This window comes from Nomascus leucogenys, chromosome 20 (genome assembly GCF_006542625.1).
Source record: "Nomascus leucogenys isolate Asia chromosome 20, Asia_NLE_v1, whole genome shotgun sequence".
NCBI classification, from domain to species: Eukaryota; Metazoa; Chordata; class Mammalia; order Primates; family Hylobatidae; genus Nomascus; species Nomascus leucogenys.
In genome coordinates this window covers 59,520,698-59,543,363 of record NC_044400.1, presented here as the reverse complement: position 1 = coordinate 59,543,363, position 22,666 = coordinate 59,520,698, and the positions used below count along the sequence as shown (strand labels likewise).

The 22,666-nt window shown below is 43.1% G+C and overlaps 1 protein-coding gene across 3 annotated transcripts in view; it reads right to left on the bottom strand.

The window, feature by feature from the left end:
• SEL1L3 (SEL1L family member 3) overlaps positions 1–22,666 on the bottom strand; it is a 141,634-nt gene that overhangs the window by 27,074 nt on the left and 91,894 nt on the right. For 2 of the 3 annotated variants that reach the window (XM_030801385.1, XM_003258550.4), the window contains exons 18-23: positions 18,899–18,989; positions 18,684–18,768; positions 16,191–16,300; positions 9,739–9,866; positions 8,493–8,595; positions 8,339–8,411 (exon numbers count right to left, since the gene is read on the bottom strand). In XM_030801385.1, coding sequence (XP_030657245.1) covers positions 8,339–8,411; positions 8,493–8,595; positions 9,739–9,866; positions 16,191–16,300; positions 18,684–18,768; positions 18,899–18,989 — 590 coding nt within the window. The other variant, XM_030801386.1, reaches the window with a different exon arrangement.

Genomic DNA, 22,666 nt, shown 5'->3' with positions numbered 1-22,666 from the left:
AAGATAAATCAGCAATCAGTTTTCTGATTAAAAAAAAACAAGTGCCAATGTGTAAATGTAGAAAGGATGCATAATTAGCATTGCCACCATTTAAAGCTTTGCTAAGAGCATAGTAAAAATATTCGATGTTTCTACAGGAAGTTAGTAATTATCTGTGTGAGGACTCCCCCTCTTCCGCTGGGGGATTTGCAATCACCGCACAAGCCCCCCACAGCCTGGCCTAATTTTAAAGTGGCCTCTTTGTCTCTGCTCACCTGGAATGTGTGCTAATTTTATTACTGGACTAGAATCAAGGTAACCAGGACAATAAGCATGCTGTTTAAAAAATTACAGAGTATATTCCAGAGCCAAATAGGAGTGATTTGTGAATTATTTGCTCCCTGGGGGACCATTTTCTGTACATTAGTGAGAATTATCAAGAACTGGCCCAAACTGCGGCCCATGGGCCAAACATAGTCATTGCTTGTTTTTGTATGGCTCATGGTTTAAAAACAGTTTTTACAATTTTACACAGTTGAACAGAAAAAGAGTAATATTTCGTGACGTGAAAAATATATGAAATTCAAATTTTGCAACCATAGTAAAGATTTATTAGAAACCCAGCCACAGGCCGGGCGCCGTGGCTCACGCCTATAATCCCAGCACTTTGGGAGGCCCAGGCGGGTGGATAACCTGAGGTCAGGAGTTTGAGACCAGCCTGGCCAACATGGTGAAACCCCGTCTCTACTAAAAATACAAAAATTAGCCGGGCGTGGTGGCAGCTCCCAGCTACTCGGGAGGCTAAAGCAGGAGAATTGCTTGAACCTGGGAGGCTGGAGGTTGTGGTGAGCTGAGATCTTGTCACTGCACACCAGCCTGGGCGACAGAGCGAGACTCTGTCTCAAAAAAAAAAAAAAAGAAGAAGAAAGAAACCCAGCCACAATGGCTGCTTTTCAGCTACCAGCAGAGTGGAGTAGTTGTGACCAAGACAGCCCTGAGGGCCCAAAATATTTATTATCTGGTCCTTTACAGAAAAAGTTTGCTGATCTCTGCTGCTGTTAGGAAGAACATCTGCTTGCCGACTGACCAGATGGAAGCAAAAAAGAAAGAATACGTAGGACTATGTTGGATTCATCCTGAAATGAGAGAATGTTTGCACAAAGGAGGTATAAAGGGGAAAGCCCTAGAAATTGCATGCTGTAAGTAAGATCATGCCTACTTCATCTGGGCCTCTGGATCTAGCAGGGACCAGATTCGTGTCACTGAAACACTTTTCAGGAGTGGAGATACTGGTAAGATGTCAAGCTAATGAGATAGGACAGAGTACAACCTCCTCATGAAATCTCTCTGACTATAAGGCTACTGCTTTCTTCATAAGCACTACTTTGTGACATTTTCCTATAATTTTAGTAGAAACCTCATTAGCTGGAAATATAGATGACAGGAAACAGCAGGGAGAGGTTTAATTAATCTTATACATATCACCTTACTCTTTTTAAAAGAACATTAGGCTAACCACTTAGCTGGAAGGAATGAGTTGTCTTAAATTATAAATGTATTGAATAGGTTGACGTTGGTTTAAAAGGTTACCTAGTTGTACCGAGGAGCTAGCAGTTCTACAAATCTCGCTCTATATGGTGTATTCTATTGAGACATAAAGTTGACACGATATTAGTAAGGCAGGGCTCTTTCTTTGAAATAGTGACTTCTATTTTCCACTTCTGTTCTCGCCTTTAGCTTCCTTCAGGCAGCTGGCCAGGCTCCGTGAATTTTTGGTCTCAGGGGAGGTTTGTGGCGGGGCAGAAGTGGAGACAGCTCCAGACATACACTTTGGGATTTTTTGTTTTTCAAAAGCCCGATCCATTAAGGCAATTACACTTGGTGTACCCTCCCAAAGAGTGGACAAGGAGAGTGCTTTTGAGATGCAACAGGTGAGGAAAGGAGCTTTTTGGAGTCCTTGGGTTGTACCCAGAGCAGGGCATCTACCTTGTCCCATCAGCAATCAGAAATAAAGACTTAGGAGAAGAAAGGCTAATGATACTTGGCTTTGGCAAAGATGATGGAGTTCCCAGGTGACCCAGAAGCTGCAAAGCCAGTGGACCTGGGGGAACAATGTAGGCCCAGGGTGATGTGTGTTCTGCTATCAGACTGGTGACTATCTGAATGACCCTAGGGCCACCCAAACCCAAGGACCTTTCCACCACCATAGGAGGTATAAGCAGCAAGAAAGACTGAGCTGCCTGGTGGGATGCGAGCCAGGAGTCAAACACAAGTTCCCTTGAAAGAAGGAATACGTATATTTATATGTATTCTTCATATATAAAAATAAATATATGTTCATTATATATAAATATATATTCTTTATATATATAAGTATATATGATGAAAATCAAGATATTGACTAATCTATTGAAAGTACCAATTGAGCTATCTTGGTATTTTTGATAGATCAGCCAATGTTTTTGTTGAAATGCTTTAAAAAATAGTTGAATGGACCGGGCGCGGTGGCTCACGCCTGTAATCCCAGCACTTTGGGAGGCCAAGGCAGGCAGATCACGAGGTCATGAGTCGGAAACCAGCCTAACCAACATGGTGAAACCCCGTCTCTACTAAAAATACAAAAATTAGCTGGGTGTGGTGGCGTGCACCTGTAATCTCAGCTACTCAGGAGGCTGAGGCAGGAGAATCGCTTGAACCCAGGAGACGGAGGTTGCAGTAAGCCGAGATCAGGCCACTGCACTCCAGCCTGGGCGACAGAGTAAGACTCCATCTCAAAAAAAAAAAAAAAAAAAATAGTTGAATGGGCCAGGTGCAGTGGCTCACGCCTGTAATCCCAATACTTTGGGAGGCTGAGTCGGGCAGATCACTTGAGATCAGGAGTTCAAGACCAGCATGGCCAACATGGTGAAACCTAGTCTCTACTAAAAATACAAAAATTAGCTGGGTGTGGTGGCGGGCGCCTGTAGTCCCAGCTACTCCGGAGGCTGAGGCAGGAGAATCGCTTGAACTCAGGAGGCAGTGGTTGCAGTGAGCTGAGATCGCGCCACTGCACTCCAGCCTGGGCAATAGGGTGAGACTCCATCTCCGAAAAAAAAAAAAAAAGTTGAATGTTTTAGAAAGACTCTAACAGCAAAGAAAAACATACTGGGCTTTGGTCATTGTGTCTGTTTCTGAGGTAAATCAAGCTATTTATGTGTAGGCGTTACCTAGTGTCAGCATGCTTTAATTGCAGGTCAAGTGCCCCAGAGGACATACTCCTAGGGAACTACCAGCTAACATTTGTGATTTTGTTTAGTTTTTGAGATGGAGTTTTGCTCTGGTTGCCCAGGCTGGAGTGCAATGGAGCAATCTCGGCTCTCTGCAGCCTCTGCCTCCCAGCTTCAAGCGATTCTCCTGCCTCGGCCTCCCAAGTAGCTGGAATTACAGGCATGCGCCACCATGCCCAGTTAATTTTTGTATTTTTAGTAGAGATGGGGTTTCACCATGTTGGTCAGATTGGTCTAAAACTCCTAACCTTAGGTGATCTACCTGACTTTGCCTCCCAAAGTGCTAGGCGTGAGCCAGTGCGCCCAGCCCATTTGTGGAGTTTTAAACACTACATTGTGTTACCTCATTTGGTTATCTCAACTACAACAGGCAGTGGGTGTACTACTATTTCTGCTATTTACAGAAGAGGGAACTGAGGCACAGATAGGCTCCTTCCTTTGCCCAAGGTCACATAGCTAGCTAGTGGCAGGGCCAGAATCTCAGCAGCACGCCTCCCACACCGATGCTGTTAACTACCGTCCTGCACTGCTAGCCTTCTGAATGCAGGTCAATTTAACGTGGCAAATGCCATGACGTGTCAACTATGTATCACAGAGCATATAAACTCAGGAGGAAAATGAAGGTAGTTGGAGCTGAACACAAAATGGATGGACAGCTCAACTGCAAGTCTTGACTATAAATCATTAATTTTTAAAAACAACTGACTGGAAAAAATGCAAATCACAAAATGACAAAGCTCTCTAACTTATAGCAACAATCCTCACCCAAAGCTGCTGACGGGAGGCTCCTAACTCTCAAATACATTTCCTCTTTTTTACACTGCCAGTCAGCACCCAGAGTTCATTATTAAGTTTGTTTCACAACACCATGCTGCTACATGCACCCATCCCTGTCGTCCCCCCGCTGTGGCGCAGGTCTCAGGACCTTGTGCACCAGCTCACTGGGGAGACACCATATGGTAGGAACTTGGTCTCTGAGCAGCATCGCCTTTGCAGCAGCTTCTCCTCAGCTCCTCCGTGCCTCGATTCCCCTGCCCCATCATCCCATCAGCTCCACTGTACTGCTGGAGTACCTTCCTACTTAAAAATTATTGACAGGCCAGGCACAGTGGCTTACACCTGTAGTCCCAGCACTTTGGGAGTCCAAGGCAGGTAGATCACGTAAGGTCAGGAGTTCGAGACCAGCCTGGCCAACATGGCGAAAGCCCGCCTCTACTAAAAGTACAAAAATCAGCTGGGGGTGGTGGCGTGCACCTGTAATTCCAGCTACTCAGGAGGCTGAGGCAGGAGAATCACTTGAATCTGAGAGGAGGTGGTTGCAGTGAGCCGAGATTGTACCACTGTACTCCAGCCTGGGTGACAGTGAGACTCCATCTCAACATAAATAAATAAATAAATAAATAAACAAACAAACAAACAAATAAATAAGGTCGGGTGCGGTGGCTCACACCTGTAATCCCAGCACTTTGGGAGGCTGAGGTGGGTGGATCACCTGAGGTCGGGAGTTCGAGACCAGCCTGACCAACATGGAGAAACTCTGTCTCTACTAAAAATACAAAATTAGCCAGGCATGGTGGTGCATGCCTGTATTCCCAGCTACTCAGGAGGCTGAGGCAGGAGAATCGCGTGAACCTGGGAGGCAGAGGTTGTGGTGAGCTGAGATTGCACCATTGCACGCCAGCCTGGGCAACAAGAGCGAAACTCAATCTCAAAAATATATAAATAAATAAATAAATATAAAAATTATTGACAAATTTGCACTTTGATGAGGACTTTTAAAAATGCAAAAATAATTTACTACAACTTTTTTTTTTTTTTTTGAGACAGGGTCTCGCTCTGTTGCCCAGGCTGGAGTGTGGTGGTGCAGTCTCGGCTCACTGCAACCTCTATCTCCAGGGTTTAGGCGATTCTCATGCCTTGGCTTCCCAAGTAGCTAGGATTACAGGCATGTGTCACGATGCCCGGCTAATTTTTGTATTTTTAGTAGAGATGGGGTTTTTACCATGTTAGCCAGGCTGGTCTTGAACTCCTGACCTCAGGTGATCCACCCACCTCGGACTCCTAAAGCGCTGGGATTACAGGAGTGAACCACCATACCCGTCCCATATTTCAATTCTTAACATTAGTTCTAACGGGGCTGCAGGTACCACTGTCGGGCCACATTTTGGTAATGTGTGGAGTTTTTTTCTTTTTCTTTTTTTTTATACTTCTCGGCCCTTACTACTCAAAGTATGCTCTTACCAAACAGCAGTGTGTGCACCATCTAGGAGCTTGCTAGAAATGCCAAATCTCAGGGCTTACCTACTGAACCAAAACCTACTGAGCCAGAATCTGCATTTAATAAGAACCCTGGATGATTCATATGCACATTAAAAATTAATAAGCACTGGGCTAGAATGTACTTATCAAAATCAATATTATTTTATTACAATTAGTTTCTTTTTATTTCCCCTTTATATTGCTATTAGAGCCCTATATGGATTTTTAAAAATGTGTGTAGATGGGTTAATTATCATGAATTTCATTTCAAGGTACTAAAAAATATGTTTCAAAATATTTCCTATGTGAGAGGCAATGGGTTTGAGGCAGATGACAATCACTGTTTTAAAGTATTGTGATTCTGAAAATAAGTTTGAAATTCTGCTGTGCTACATCCATTCTTAATCTTTTTTGTTTTTCTTCTACTTTTTTAGAGACTGGGTCTCATTCTGTTGCCCAGGCTGGAGTGCCATGGTGTGATCATAGCTCACTGCAGCCTTGAACTTCTGGGTGCAAAAAATTCTCCTGCCTCAGCCTCCCCAGTAGCCGGGACTGCAGGCATGTGCAATGACACGTGGTTAATTTTTATTTTATTTTATTTTAGAAATGGGGTCTCGCTATGTTGCCCAGGTTGGTCTCAAACCCCTGAGCTCAAGTGATCCTCCCTCCTGGTCCTGTCAAAGTGTTGGAATTATAGGAGTGAGCCACTGTGTCTGGTCTCCTGGTCTTTATTTCCTTATTTGGGCAAGCTACTTCGCCTCTCTGCCTCAGTTTCCTCATCTGTAAAATAATGGGCATAGAATTAAATAATTTTTATGATCCTATCCAGACATAGCCTTCTTTAGGCTGGTCAAGCAGGAATTAGGTATGTGCTGGAGAAAGCAATTGAAAAAGTTTGAGAAAAACGACGAAAATGTATGAAAGAACTATGGGGACATAGGAAGAGCAAAACATCACAGGACAGGAGAGACACGGAGACAAGAATGTGGACAGACCGATAATGAAGGCATGGAGACAGAAAAAAGAGATGACTTCTGATCAAAGCAATTCCACCCGCCCATGAATTTTCATGGCTACCAGCTGGCATAAAATCATAAAGACAAATTTCAGCTTCTCTAACGGAATTGCATTTGTAATAATCATCACAATATTTCTACAAAGTAAAAATGACAAAGATAATTTGAAATGGAAAACACTGACAAGATGCAAAATAAATGACTATACCTGGCAACAAATTTAGGGATGGGACAGAATTTGCATGAGTGAAGTTTATTAACCGGCAGACTACGGGGCATCAAGCCTGGAAGGTTTTGATGGGTCCCTGTCAACCTCCTCAGGTAAATCAGAGAGAAATGATTTCGCATTAGCTTCTTGCAATAGTGACTTCCTTCTCACCCTGGAAGAGACGGTGATGTGCACCCCTTTCACTTTCCATTATCTGCTACACAAATAACAGCTATGCAAATGCTCCAATGCCATGTCCAGTCCTAATCTATCCTTTTGTAAATGTCTCTGTTTGCCTTCATGAGTTCTTATATCCTTTTGTAGCCGGCCGAGATGGTAAAAAATCAGTTTTCTTGTCTCTTGAGAGACCAGAGTCGTCTGTGGGTGTGATTACCTACTATGCATGAGTTATCACAAATGACACGACTGGGGCCTTCCTCTTACTCAGCTTATGGTCTAATAGAGGAGATAAATGTAAGAGCTAACATTTATTGAGAAGGTTTTGTATGCCAGATAAATATAACAGCTAACGCTTAACTACAGTCGTCATTTTGGTAACTATCTTATGTGCATTTTTTTTCACTTAATATTTTTTTTCATTTTATGTTCCTAGGAAGTAGCTACTCTCATAACCTCATTGTATTGATGAGAAATTTGGGGATCAGGAAGGTTAAATAACTTGCCATGAGTCATACAGCTAATGAGTAGCCAAGCCTGGACTCTAAGCCCAAACAGAAGCAAGCAGGGCTCCCTTGTCCTTAACTATTCTATACTAGCTCAGAAAAATAACAATGATTAGTGGAAACCATGCTCAGCTAAATGCCCACTTTACCATTCCTGCTTAGTCCCTCCCTCTGGGTCCATGTGGCCGAGGATTTTTATTCATTGCGAGTGTTTGTTTATCCTCTTACACATCTGATTGCTTGCCTGAAATAAAAGGGAAGACTTCATGCTGCCAGGGGCTTTGGCGCTGTGTTTTCAGGCACACAGAGGCAGAATTCTGATAGATAAATTTTCAATGGAAGAAGTTGTATTAGGTCAGAAAATCCTTATTTTGAGGCTGGGTGCAGTGGCCCACGCCTGTAATCCCAGCACTTCAAGAGGACAAGGCAGCCAGATCACCTGAAGTCAGGAATTCGAGACCAGCCTGGCCAACATGGTGAAACCCCATCTCTACTAAAAATACAAAAATTAGCCGGGTGTGGTGGCACACACCTGTAGTCCCAGCTACTCGGGAGGGTGAGGCAGGACAATTGCTTGAACCCGGAAGGCAGAGGTTGCAGTGAGCTGAGATCACACAACTGCACTCCAGCCTGGGCGACAGAACGAGACTCCATCTCAAAAAAAAAAAAAAATGATAAAATAAAAAATAAAATCCTTATTTTGAAAAATACAATAGTAACTTTATGGCCTCCACCAGCCAGGAATTTCATACACCTCTAGAAGGATTCCCACCCTGTGAAGTCCACCCTAGGGATAGGAGATAGCACGACCAACGGCACCAGGAGGGAAAACCCAATTTTTCCGGGAGACCAAAAAAAAAAAAAAAAAAAAAAATCCCTGCTTTTTTTTTTTTTTATGTATTGCTTTTGCTTTTTATAAATCTTTACCTGAGACAGACTGGAAATACTGCACAGTCCAGGCGATCAATATGGATAGCAGAAAGGTTCCCAGAAAGTAGATCTGCAAACATCAGAAGTACGCATTAGTGACTGACAAAGGGCAGGGGCCACAAGGGTGGGGCCGGTGGGAGATGAAACCTACCAGGGCTGAGTGCAGGATAGTGCCCCAGAGAAGCCGCAAGTGCAGGTAAAGCCAGGCCAAGGAGCAGGGGCTGAAGGACTCCTCGTTACTGTGGCTCCAGCACCTGCAGACAAAGCCCAGGGCATCTTGACGTGTCAGCCAACTTTGGTGGCACGACTCAGGACTGGCACTTTCAGATCCACAAACCTACATTCTTCTGCTTTTGGACAAATGAGCACACTCAACTGACAAAGATGAGAGACAAAGAAATAAAGCCAGTGGCCAAATAAGTGGTTTGGCCTGATCTGAAATTCTAGAATCCCAGTAGAAATTTTAGAAAAAGGTCAGTTTTATCCTTAACTAAGAGTCAAGTCTGTTCTGCTGTGATGACAGCAAAAACTTAAAAATAAATAAAATAAAAGTCAAGCAAGACGCTGAAGCACAGGACCCGCTAGAACAGTATTTCTGTTTAAAGCACAGATGAAGGAATGCCTCATCTTTCAAAAAAGCATCGACTAATTAGACCGGGCATGGTGGCTCACACCTGTAATCCCAGCACTTTGGGAGGCTGAGGCAGGTGGGTTACTTGAGGCCAGGAGTTCGAGACCAGCCTAGCCAACATGGTGAAACCCTGTCTCTATTAAAAACACAAAAATTAGCCTGGTGTGATGGTGCACACCTGTAATCCCAGCTACTCAGGAGGCTGAGGCATGAGAATCACTTGAACCCAAGAAGTGGAGGTTGCAGTGAACTGAGATCGCATCACTGCACTCCAGCCTAGGTGACAGAGCCAGGCCCTGTCTCAAAACAATAAACAAGAGACAAGCATGGGCTAATTGGGTTGTTATTCTTTCCATTCTCATGGAAATTTCTGGTCAGCCCTTGAACTTCAGATCAAGTACCTTCTATATCTTAAACTTCAGATATTAGAGAAGAGAAATACACTCGGGTCTGGCTGAATGTTTTCTAGCAGAAGAAAATCCTGGGCTTTTTCTTTCTTTTCTTTTCTTTCTTTTAGTAGAGATGAGGTTCCACAAGGTTGGCCAGGCTGGTCTCGAACTCTTGACCTCAAGTGATCTGCCCGCCTCAGCCTCCCAAAGTGCTGGGATTACAAGTATGAGCCACGGTGCCCTGCCTTTTGTTTTTGTTTGTTTTTTTAAATAACAATTTACATTACAATATAAGGGTAAAGCTAACTTTAACCAAGAAGCGAACATCATCTACTTGGGTTCCTCAGATTCCACAGTTCTAGAGGCTCTGAGCTCACCTTTCGTACAGTTCCTGGAGAATGGAGATGTTATTAGAATGGAGAGTTGAGTCAATTTCCAAGAAATCCAAGATATGGTGTGGGATTATAGTACCTTCCTCAATTAGCAGGGCCAGGTTAAAAAATCCCTAAAAACAAGCCACAAACCAAACTCATCAACTCGTTGAAATAAAACCTAGAAACACACTCTTTATCAGAATGTAAACGTTTACAATCTGTAAAAATTTTTTTAAGTCTCTAGAGCCAGACGGTTTTGTCATCTTCATTGATGAATTGTTTCCCTAAATATATGCATCTGAGAAATTTATTTGCAGGAGAACCAGGAGGCTTTCAGAAGCTGCTGTGTCCCATCTGCTCCGAAGCCAGTCAACCGGGAGATCTGTCTTTCTCGCTCACTCTCTCAAAACAGAACTTACTGGAAAACGTGCCCTTGTATCATAAATGAAACAAGAATGCTGAGTCGAATGTCACATCCATTGCCTACAGACTATGCCACATCCATTGCCTACAGACTGTGCCACATCCATTGCCTACAGACTATGCCCTCGGTTGCCATAGCCCTGTTGGAAATCTGACAAAATATTTCTGTGGCTAGGGTGGCTTCCAATGACTGGCATCCCAAGGCGGTGCCTCCCTTGCACAGGATCACCTAAGGGCACTCATCTCAACTTTCCTAGGCTGGTGCAGAAACCTCTTCTCGTGACTCCTCTTGGTACAGATTCCCACTATGGTATATTCACCTACCTCTTCCTCTGACACCTTGTTCTTGATCCTTAGAGGTAGGACCTGTCTTATTGGGCTATATGGATCCAATAAAATAAACACAGTTAGAGGGCCCGACCATAGACATGCTTCATAAAGGATGGGTACTATTACACTACCTGGAGAATGCACACCCTCCATCACGAGCTGAGCAGGTGGCCAGATTAAGAAACAAGCAGAAAACGATGTGGTACTTACCATTAGAACTTGACCAATTAAACTGGATTGTTGCCATTGAAAGAACTCAGGTTCATGTTTTATGTGTTTTGTTTTTAACTTCTATTTCAACTTTAGGGCTATATGTACAGGTTTGTCATATAGATTATTTTGTTACGTGTTATGGGGGTTTGTTGTACATATTATTTTGTCACCCAGCTACTAAGCCTAATACCTATTTGCTATTTTTCCTGATCCTCCCTCCTTCCAACCTCCACCCTTAGGTGTAGTCTTAGGTCTATTGTTCCCTTCTATGTGCCCATGTGTTCTCATCATTTAGCTCCCACTAAGTGAGAATATGGGGTGTTTGGTTTTCTGCTCCTGCATAGTTTGCTAAGGATAATGGCTTCCAGCTCCATCCATGTTCCTGCAAAGGACATGATGTCATTCTTTTTTATGACTGCATAGTATTCCATGGTGTATATGTACCATATTTTCTTTATCCCGTCTACCGTTGATGGGCATTTGGGTTGATTCTATGTCTTTGCTATTGTGAATCGTGCTGCAATGAACATAGATGTGCATGTGTCCTCATAACAGAACGATTTACATTCCTTTGGATATATACCCAGTAATGAGATTGCTGGGTCAAATGGGAGTTCTGTTCTTAGGCCTTTGAGGAATTGCTACACTGCTTTCCACAATGGTTGAACTAATTTACACTCCCACCAATAGTGTATAAGTGCTCTTTCTCTTTGCAACCTCACCAGCACCTGTTCTTTTCTGACTTTTTAATAATAACCATTCTGACTGGTGTGAGATGGTGTCTCACTGCAGTTTAGATTTGCACTTCTCTAATGACATGATCACATCTAATGGCTTATATCTTCCCTCTGACCCTGCCTCTTAGTTGCCTCTGATAATCTAAGTGAAAATCATCATTTACCAGGTTGTATACTGCAGGACTTTCACAACCATAGTATGTAGCAATCACGATAAAAATACCAGCAGCTCACATTTTGAGTGCCTGCCATATGCGAGGCATTGTTCTGTTTTTTATATTTATTCATTTAACCCTCATAACAACAAATTGATATAGGTAGTATTATCCTCCCTATTTTACAGATGAGGAAACTGAGGCACAGAGTGGTTAAACAACTTGCCCAAGGTTACACAGCTGGAAAGTGGCAGAGCTGGGGCATCAAACACAAGAGGACAGAGTGCAGAATCTCAAATCTTAAACTTCACCAAGGTGCCAAGAATAACCTCTAAATAGATGGAGCACTAAGTATCTTTCAGATGCGCACACACATTTACACTCACACAACAGCAGGAAATAGACTACTTCTGCACTCTTTGAAAGGAAGGCACTTTAAAATTTGAGGTATTAAGAGAAAAGAAAAAAATGGCTTTATGAATTTTTTTTTTGAGTGCAATGGTGTGATCTCGACTCAATGCATCCTCTGCCTCCCGGGTTCAAGCGATTCTCCTGCCTCAGCCTCCTGAATAGCTGGGATTACAGGTGCCCACAACCATGCCTGGCTAATTTTTGTATTTTTAGTAGAGACAGGGTTTCTCCATGTCAGCCAGGCTGGTGTCGACCTTCTGACCTCAGATGATCTGCCCACCTTGGCCTCCCAAAGTGCTGGGACTACAGGGTTGAGCCACCGTGCCCGGCCGGCTTTATGAAATTTTAAAGTCTCTAATCAGTGGAATAATACCAAGATTAAAATAAGTGGGAAAATAGAGTAGGGGAATAGTTGTATGCAATGTAATAGCTTAAGCTTCATTATCTACTAGATAAATATATAAAGAACTAATTATGGTTTACATTTTAAAAAGTGTCAAAATTCCAAGAGATAAACAGGCAAAGAATAAGAATAGAAAATTTACAGAAAAGAAAATGTGAAAAGCAAATTATCATAAACAAGTATATGTAAAAGTGTCCATCATCACTAGTAATTAAGTAAATGCAAGTTAAAAACAGTAAGAAAGTATCAACATATCATTATTCAATTAGCAAAATTAAATCATGAAAGCATCCAGTTGCTGGTAAGATTTCGGTCATCCTTCTCTACTTAACCACTGATTGGTGAGGTATTAAATGGAAAGCCCTTTCACAAAGCAAAATGGCAGCATGCTATCATGTAGTCATAAAACTATTTATTTATTTATTTATTTATTTATTTTTACTTCTATTTTTTGAGATGGAGTCTCACTCTGTTGCCCAGGCTGGAGTGTGGTGATCTCGGCTCACTGTAACCTTCACCTTCCAGGTTCAAGAGATTCTCTTGCCTCAGCCTCCCAAGTGGCTGGGACTACTGGTGTGCACCACCACACTCAGCTAATTTTTGTATTTCTAGTAGAGATGGAGTTTCACCATGTTGGCCAGGCTGGTCTCAAACTGCTGACTTCAAGTGATCTGCCTGCCTTGGCCTCCCAAAGAACTGGGATTACAGGCATGAGCCACTGTGCCTGGCTTCATAAAACCATTTAGACTGTCTGACTCAATAATAGTATTTCTCAGATTATAAGGAAAGTATTCAAACTAAGAGAAAAGATGGAAATATAAAAATATTCATTGTAGCACTATCTATAATTCCAACACAAGAGGAAACCACCTCCAAGTCTTCCTTGGTAGACTATAAATCCCATATAGGCAAGAGTATGATCTATCTTTTTATCTTATGTCCCCACCACTAATCATTGTCTAAGACATGGTAGGACTAGATAAATACGTGTCAAATCAATGAATAAGTTAGTAAACAAAAGGATAAGCATCCACCAATAAGGCAAAGCTTAAGAAACTATAATGTACCAGCTCAACAGAATATGGGCAGCTATTAGGGTTAATAATTAGAGACTATGTAATAAAACGCACACAGTCCTACAATAAATTATAAGACAGATTTTAAAAGTGACAGGTGGCCAGGCGCGGTGCTCACCCCTCTAATCCCAGCACTTTGGGAGGCCAAGGTGGGCGGATCACGAGGTCAAGAGATCAAGACCATCCTGCCCAACATGGCGAAACCCCATCTCTACTAAAAATACAAAAATTAGCTGGGTGTGGTGGCGTGCCTGTAGTCCCAGCTACTCAGGAGGCTGAGGCAGGAGAATCGCTTGAACCTGGGATGCGGAGGTTGCAGTGAGCCGAGATCACGCCACTGCACTCCAGCCTGGTGACAGAGTGAGACTCCATCTCAAAAAAAAAAAAAAAAAAAATGACAGGCACACTATAGGTAACGTGACAGATACATTTGCTTGTGGGCAGGGACTGCAAGGGAACATGAAGACATAAAGGAGTAAAACCCCTGCCATAGAATTATCAGTGCATTCTTTGGTTTATTTTTCTTGAAAAAATTATCCTTCATTGCTTTTGTAACATTGGCTTTCCAAAAAGTAAAAATAGAAATTGAAAAAGAAAAAATCCAGGCCCAATTTTAAGTGACAGGAAATATGACCTAAGGGAGTTTATTTCTATAGCAAATGTCTTTAGCAGCTCCTTCTTTTCAGAAGAAATGTTAACAGATTAGATCACGTCCACTCAATGTACTTGGCATTGGGCTTAGAGCTTTACACTGAACATCTCATTTAATCCTCACAATCTATGAGGCAGATGCTCTCATTACCCCCATTTACACATGAGCAAATAGAGATTCAGAGATTTAGTGACTCGCCATGGACAAAGAGCTATGGAGTGAGAGAGATGTGGGATTTTAACCCAGGTACACGACCACTGTGATGTTGTACCTCCATTTAAAAATAAAAATAAAAAAGATTGGCCAGGCACAGTGGCTCATGCCTGTAATCCCAGTACCTTGGGAGGCCAAGGTGGGCAGATCACTTGAGCCCAGGAGTTCAAGCCCAGCCTGGGCAACGTGGCAAAACCCCATCTCTACAAAAAATACAAAAATTAGCCGGACATGCACTTGTGTTCCCAGCTACTTAGGAGGCTGAGGTAGGAGGATCGCTTGAGCCTGGGGCTGATTGAGGCTGCAGTGAGCTGAGATTGTGCCACTGCATTTCAGCTTGGGTTCCAGAATAAAACCCTGTCTCAAAAAACCTCACAAAACAGCAACAACAAAAAATCCCCCCAAAGATTGATACAGGGATGAGTTTTCAATTTTTGCTCAGTGGTCAGACTGTAAAGCACAACACCAGAAATCCGTTGCAGCAGAGGGTAACAACTATCCAAACCTCCATCATGAAAATGATTCTAATGTCCTCACAAGAGGATTCCAAGTAGCAAATGTAGAAGGAAATTGAGAATCATCGTTAGAACAGCATGGTAATAATCATAATATGCAAAATTCTTGCCCAAAATGTATAACCTCAATGTATTCAAGAGAAAACAGAAGACAGACCCAAATCAACAGACATTCTACAAGGTACCTAACAAGCATTCTTCAAGTATCAAGGGTCATGAAGATGAGAAAAGACTGAGGAACTATCATAGATTGGAGAAGATTGGAAAGAAATATACAGCTCAATCTAATGTGGGACCCTGGATTGAATCCTGGAACAGAAGAAGGATATTAGTGGAAAAACTGGTGAAATCTACATGAAGTCTGAAGTGTAGTTAATAATACTGTCCCAACATTAATATCTTAATTTGACAATGGCGTTGCGGTTATGTCAGATGTGAACATTAGGGGAAGCCGAATGAAGGGTATACAGAAACTCTCACTCTTTTTGCAACTTTTCTGCAAATCTAACATTATTTTCAAATAAGAAGTTTCCAAAAAAGTCACTGGGAGAAAAACTCTGTCACTGAAGTACAGGCCAACAGTACAAGCAAAACACTTCCTATTGTGGACACACTTCTAATTTCTTGAGTTTCTACCTGATGAGTGAGTTTGATGTAATTTGGTAGAAACACCCTTCTGTCTGGAGCCAAAGATCCAGGTTTTGGAGCTAGGCACTTTGCTTACCATTTGATTATTTGGCCTTGAACAGTTCATTACCTTTGATTATAAATAGGGTATAATAATCCCCACCCCCATGGGATTATGTGAGAATGGCGTGGGGGACACAGTAGGTGTTTAATAAAGGCTCACCCTTATGGTTAGTGTCCTCATAGAATTGTTTGAGGGGTGTGTGAAAATGGATGAACAATGGCTTTGTAAACTGTGCAGTGTATGCACACTGAAAGGACTGTTAGGAAGAATTCTGGTTTTGCAAGTTCACAAATGGATGTCACCAAGAGCTGAGTTTTTTTCTGAGACAGGGTCTCGCTCTGTCACCCAGGCTGGAGTGCAATGGTGTGATCACGGCATGCTGCAGCCTTGACTTGCCAGGCCCAAGCAATCCTCCTGCCTCAGTCTCCCAAGTAGCTGGGACTACAGGCGAGCACCACCACACGCATCTAATTTTTGTATTTTTGTAGAGATGGGGTTTCGCCATGTTGCTCAGGCTGGTCCCGAATTCCTGACCTCAAGCGACCCGCCCCGCTTGGCCTCCCAAAGGGCTGGGATTACAGGCGTGAGCCAACTGCACCTGGCCAAGATCTGGTTTTTGTTGTGGTTGCTGTTTACCTGGGAGTCTCCATCCAGGGCGGCTTGGGCGTACATCTGCACAGACAACTCCAGGTCTTGTGACTGGTTTTGGTGGCCATAGTAGTAAAGGTCTCCCATCTTCAAATATGCTGCAGGAAATAAAGCACAGATCCATTTGTCAAGGGTTTTTTTTTCACACCAACATTTTAAATTATTGGCGCATTCACATGACTGCAAGTTTTTCCTATTAGTATCTGAATACAGAACATGTTTTTTTTGTTTTTTTTGTTTTTTTTTGAGACGGAGTCTTTCTCTGTCCCCCAGGCTGGAGTGCGGTGGCGCGATCTCGGCTCACTGCAACCTCCACCTCCTGGGTTCATGCCATTCTCCTGCCTCAGCCTCCCGAGTAGCTGGGACCACAGGCACCCGCCAACACGCCCGGCTAATTTTTTGTATTTTTTAGTAGAGACGGGGTTTCACCCTGTTAGCCAGGATGGTCTTGATCTCCTGACCTCGTGATCCGCCCGCCTGGGCCTCCCAAAGTGCTGGGATTACAGGCTTGAGCCACCGCGCCCGGCCCAGAACATCTTTATGTTTCCCTGATGTGTCAAGAGAGAAACAAGCAAAAAGGCTTTTTTGCCCAGAGCATCCCTATTTCTAGACATATTTTCTTTTCTTTTTTTTCTAAATTTTTTGTGATAGGGTCTCCACCGCCCAGGCTGGAGTACAGTGGTGAGATCAGGGCTCACTGCAGCCTTGACTTCCTGGGCTCAAGTGATCCTTCCACCTCAGCCTCCCACGTAGCTGGGATTACAGGAGTATGCCACCACGCCCGGCTAATTTTTGTATTTTTTATAGAGATGGGGTTTCACCATGTTGTCCTGGCTGCTCTCAAACTCCTGGACTCAAGCAATCCTCCCACCTCAGCCTCCCAAGGTGCTGGGATTATAGGTGTGAGCCACTGCGCCTGGCCTCTAGACAGTTTCTTATTTGGCCAGGTAGCTCTCCTGAATAGCTAAATCTCAGTCTACAACCTTGCTGCCCAATCAGCCAAGGTTGTTTTGGGTGCTTTACTTCACATCTGAAATTTTGCTGTTCATCTTTGATGTCTGTTGTTGGTAACTCTTTGCTTTAGCCATGTATTTTATTTTTCCTCTGAAGAAAAACTTGTGTTTAAGAGTGTATGTATCAGCTGAGTGCCGTAGCTCACACCTGTGATTCCAGCACTTTTGGAGGCTGAGGTGTGCAGATCACTGCAGGTCAGGAGTTCAAGACCAGCCTGGCTAACATGGTGAAACCCCATCTCTACTAAAAAATACAGAAATTAGCCAGGCGTGGTGGTGCATTCCTATAATCCCATCTACTCAGGAGGCTGAGGCAGGAGAATCACTTGAACCTGGGAGGCAGAGGTTGCAGTGATAGTGCCATTGCACTCCAGTCTAGGTGACAGAGCAAGACTCCATCTTAAAAAAAAAAACCAAAAAAAAAGGTGTATGTATTAGTCAATGTCCAATAAGGAAAACAGAATCCATTTCATGTGGTTCAGAAGAGGAATTTCATCGTGGGGAAGTAGTTACTAGGGTGTTGGGAGAGCTGAAAAGGCAAATGGGAAACAATACGCAGCCCAGGAATCAGCAGTTAGAAGGCTACTATCACCCCCAGGACTTGGGGGCCACAGGGTGTCTGTGATGTCACCAGAGACCCAGAGCCTGGTGTTGAGATCAAAGAGGGTGGAGCTGTCATGCAGGGGCTGGAACCGTGGAAATGTAGCCACTGCCAGAGACACAGTCCAAAGCAGGGAGAGAAAGGGAGAAGTACTTGGACTTCTTCTCCCATCCTGCAATCTTCTGCCAGTGCCTCTCATTGCCTGAAAGGAATCAGAAGTCCGTGGGTAGAGGAGTCTAGGAACTGTGGTTGCAGAGCAGAGCAGAGGAATCCGCACAAATGACTGGCCCAGAGAATCGCTCCATAATAGCGTTCTCTTTTACATTTTCATTGACTCAGAAGAAACGCTGGGGGCCAGGTGCAGTGGCTCACGCCTGTAACCCCAGCACTTTGGGAGGCCAAGGCGGGTGGATCACCTGAGGTCAGGAGTTTGAGACCAGCCTGGCCAACATGGTGAAAACCTGTGCCTACTTAAAAATACAAAAATTAGCTGGGCGTGGTCGTGGGTGCCTGAAATCCCAGCTACTTGGGCAGGAGAATCACCTGAACTTGGGAGGTGGAGGTTGCACAGAGCCCAGATCATTCCACTGCACTCCAGCCTGGGGAACATAGCGAGACTGTCTCAAAAGATAAAAATTTAAAAAATAAGAAATGCTGGGTCCAAGCACTCCATGGGACAATGGCCGAGGAGCAGTGCATTGTGTGAGGCTGAGAGCAGAGTTTAGCAATCCTAATAGCAGAGATTTTTCACTTTCTTTTCTAATTATTTGGAAAGACCTCACTTCACACAAAGCTGTCAGATGTTCCCTGTTACTAAAGATTAAAAACCCCTAATGCTTCAATTTTGCACCGTTTTTCTATACATACCAAAGGAAGGAGCATCGATTTGAAAAACAGAGAAATTATAGTATCTCCAAACACAGTTAACACCCAAGTATCTCCTGGCCAGGTCCTGAGGGGTAAAGGGAAGAAAAAGTTAATTCATTAATATTTCTGCCAAGTGACCAACGTTGCCTCCATAAAACCCAATTCACTATCCTTAACCTCAGAGCTTGTACTCTGAGAAGAATACATTTACTTACTGGCCTCTCCTCACAGATGTGTGCTAAATTTGTCTGTGACACTTCAATTCCAGTTTCTGCTGCTAAAACATAATACAGCAAAGCTTCATGCCTAAAAATAGATGATTAATAATAAATTTCATATAGTGGCTCTTACTAATATTCACAGAGAGCTTTATATTCAAACACAAGAGGGCACAAAATAAGCAGTTTTTTAAAAAAACCACAAAATCATGAGTTTTTTTTTTAAGTAAATATTGTTAAAAATACTGCATGCACTGATTTATTTTCTATCTTAAAGGCTGAACTCACAGATAAGGCTGGGGAGCTAGTTGATGCAACAGCTACCTCTACTGGCTGAAGGGCATGTCGGATGTTGGCTGGGGAGTTGTCTACTAGCCTTCCGTTCTTGAATCCTTCTTCCATCCTCGCTTAGAGGAGATAAATGGTGTTAAGAAAAACCCCTGTGCTTTGGAGTCCTCTGTTTTATGAAAGGCTTTATAGGGCTTAGGATTCTGAACGAGCTTAATTAAAGCTGAGCTTTTGTTGTGCATTAGAAGTTTGGCAAAGGAAAGCAGTTTACAAGGGACTTGATATATCAATGGCCAAAACACACATGAGAAAAGAAACGTTTGACACCACTAGCAATCGAATAATCACAAAACAACGAGTGACCACTTTTCATCTGTTGAAAGATTGGTACAAGATTCATATTTGGAATAATGGCAAAGGCTTGGGGAAATGGATATACTCTACAACTACTGCCAGCTTGAGGGCCAATTAATTCAACGATTCTGGAAGGACAGGCGGGAGGAGTCTTAAGAACGTACATACCATGTGGCCCTACAGTTCTCCCTTGGGGGGTTTATTCTAAAGAAACAATCAGAGATATGTGCAAAGATTCTGTTGCCACGGAGTTCATGGTAGAACTGTTTATATGAACAGCCACAAAAAACTGAAAACAAATGTCTGAAAATCAGAGACTAGTGACGTTAACCCATAGTGCAGCCATTTTCAGACGTGGCCATTAAAATGATGTGTAGAAGGGTATTCAAAAACATAGCAAAATATTTATGCAAAAATTTCCATTCAGTGAAAAAAAAAGCAGAGTATAAAACAATGCATCCTATTTTTGCAAAACAAAAATATAACTGAACACACACATGCACACACATACACATGCAGACACAAATAGGCAGAGAAAAAAAAAACCCTAAAAATTATCACCAAAATGCTAACAATACTTATTTCTGGGTGGTGAGAATGCAGGTAATTTTTATTCTATTCTTTTTACTTATCTGATTTCCTCAATTTTTTATACGTTACCTAGCTTAAGAGTAAAACTCTATTTTAACCAGAAGCAGTTTCTTAAAGCTTATTTTTCATTTTAAGGAGTTGATATTAATAACTCTCTCTTAATTTTAGCTCCACCTAGGAACTGGTTTAGGAAACAGTGGGGAAAGTTTGGGTGAGGGGGAGTAAGGGAAGCAGATTCTGAAATCATCTTTTCTAAACTGCTAAAAGCAGCTCCTGGCAGGCAATCCCTTGGAGACCGAGAGGTGCTGGGGATCAAATTAGGATAGTTAGACCTTCAGTCAGACATGCTGCAGGTCACAGGCCACGTGGCTGCTGAGTGAGCCAATTCGCAGGCTCTGAGATACCTAAGGCAGCTGACTAATTAGCCATGACTCAGGCTAAAGAGAGACAAGGTCAGCTAAGCAGTGTCCCTTGCAGAGGCAAGCCAGATAACAAGCCCCCAAGTGCAGCTGCAACAACAGCCCAAAGGATGCTTAGGGATTAGCTAACATAGCCTGCAAAATCTATGTTTGGCTACAAGAATCCTCAGAGCAGACCCAAGGCCCCAGACAGAGGGCATGCAAGGGAGGTCCAGCAGAAAGTCCCCCTCATTCTGACACAAGGTCCTCTTCCTAAGGTCTTAGAATTCTCCAGTTTCTTCAGAGACACTCCGCCTGCACTGGTGTCTCAGTTTCCACCAGGGATTGATGAGGAAAGGAGACAGTGTAGACCTGCAAACCAAGGTCAAATATTGGGCCAGTGCCCTCTAACCATAACTGGCTGGGATTGGCTCGTGTTTACTAAAATGTAACAAAATGAGGTTTTTTATTTCTGGCCAGGTGTGTGGTTGCTCATGCCTGTAATCCCAGAACTTTGGGAGGGTGAGGCGGCAGGATCGCTTGACCTCTGGAGTTCAAGACCAGCCTGGACAACAGTAGAAACCCTGTCTCTACTAAAACACAAAAAAATTAGCTTGGCATGGTGGTGCATGCCTGTAATCCTAGCTACTCGGGAGGCTGAAGCAGGAGAATCCCTCAAACACGAAAGGCGGAGGTTGCAGTGAGCCGAGATTGCGCCACTGCACTGCAGCCTGGGTGATAGAGCCAGACTCTGTCTCTCTAAAAAAAAAAAGAATTTTTTCTTAACAGCAGAAACCAATAGGCTGGTTGTCAGAATGGGTGGGGGAAATGGAGGTTGATACTCTCTCCAAGAACATTCACAATGATAAGCTTTATAAAGATAATATCTTGTGTCTAAAGTGATCTGGTGGTGGGGAAGGAAGGGAAGAACAAGTTTTATAGACTTCTATTGTCCAATCATTGTGTAAAGCAGGAGGAAATGTCATAGAATTCTCAAGCGTTTCCATTGAGGAAACACTGAAATCCATCAGAAACAGATGTCTAAAAAGGTATGTGATATCTATAGAAGCACTGAACAGAAATCTACCTCTGGGCCGAGCACAGTGGCTCATGCCTGTAATCCTAGCACTTTGGGAGGCCGAGGCAGGTAGATCACTTGAGGTCAGGAGTTCAAGACCAGCCTGGCCAACATTGTGAAACCCTGTCTCTACTAAAAACACAAAAATTAGCTGGACTTGGTGGTGGGCACCTGTAATCCCAGCTACTTGGGAGGCTGAGGCAGGAGAATCATTTGAACCCAGGAGGCGGAGGTTGCAGTGAGCCAAGATTGCACCACTGTACTATGGCCTGGGCAACAGAGCAAGACTTTATCTCAAAAAAAGAAAAAAAGAAACCCACCTCTATCTTTCATCTTGCACAATCAATCACCCAATGCCTGTACCACCACCATCCGTGTTCACATCTACTGAGCAGTGAGCCCTAGGTGGGAGCTGGCCACTCAAGACCAGACTTCTTCAGCTTATTAAAACTTCTGAGACAATCCCTCTGCAGAAACCCTGTCCACATTTAGCCTTCCAGCACTTTGCTCTTGCTTAACTGTGTTTCAACAGCTTATTAAAACTTCTGAGACAAGGCCTCTGCAGAAACCCTGACCACATTTAGCCTTCTAGCACTTTGCTCTTACTTGTGTTTCAACAGTCGCTATCTGAAAGTATTAATTCCAGACATTTCTACACTTATATTCATAGAACAAACATTTACTCAGCATTTTTTAATTGCAGGAAACCCAAAGACAAGCTGCAAAACTATTGTCCTTCCTTGAATTTCTTCAAGCTTTAGGAAGTCAACTAGAGCTTCAAGCTTTATTTCCAATGCACTCAAGTAAAATTGTCCCCTAGACAGTCATTTTGACAGGGAGAGGGGAATGGGTGCAGAGTGGAAGGGATTGAGAGAAAAGAAAGAATTTAAGGACACATTTGCTATCCTCCTTTCAGACCCAGCACATGCATTTCTAGAACTTTCATAATGATACATCTTAATAATCAATCCTTTGGCTGCTTGCTGTGAATTATAAATTTGAGTACCCCTGAGCAGTTTCTCCACAATTATATTATTTTGCATGTGCTCTTTTCTG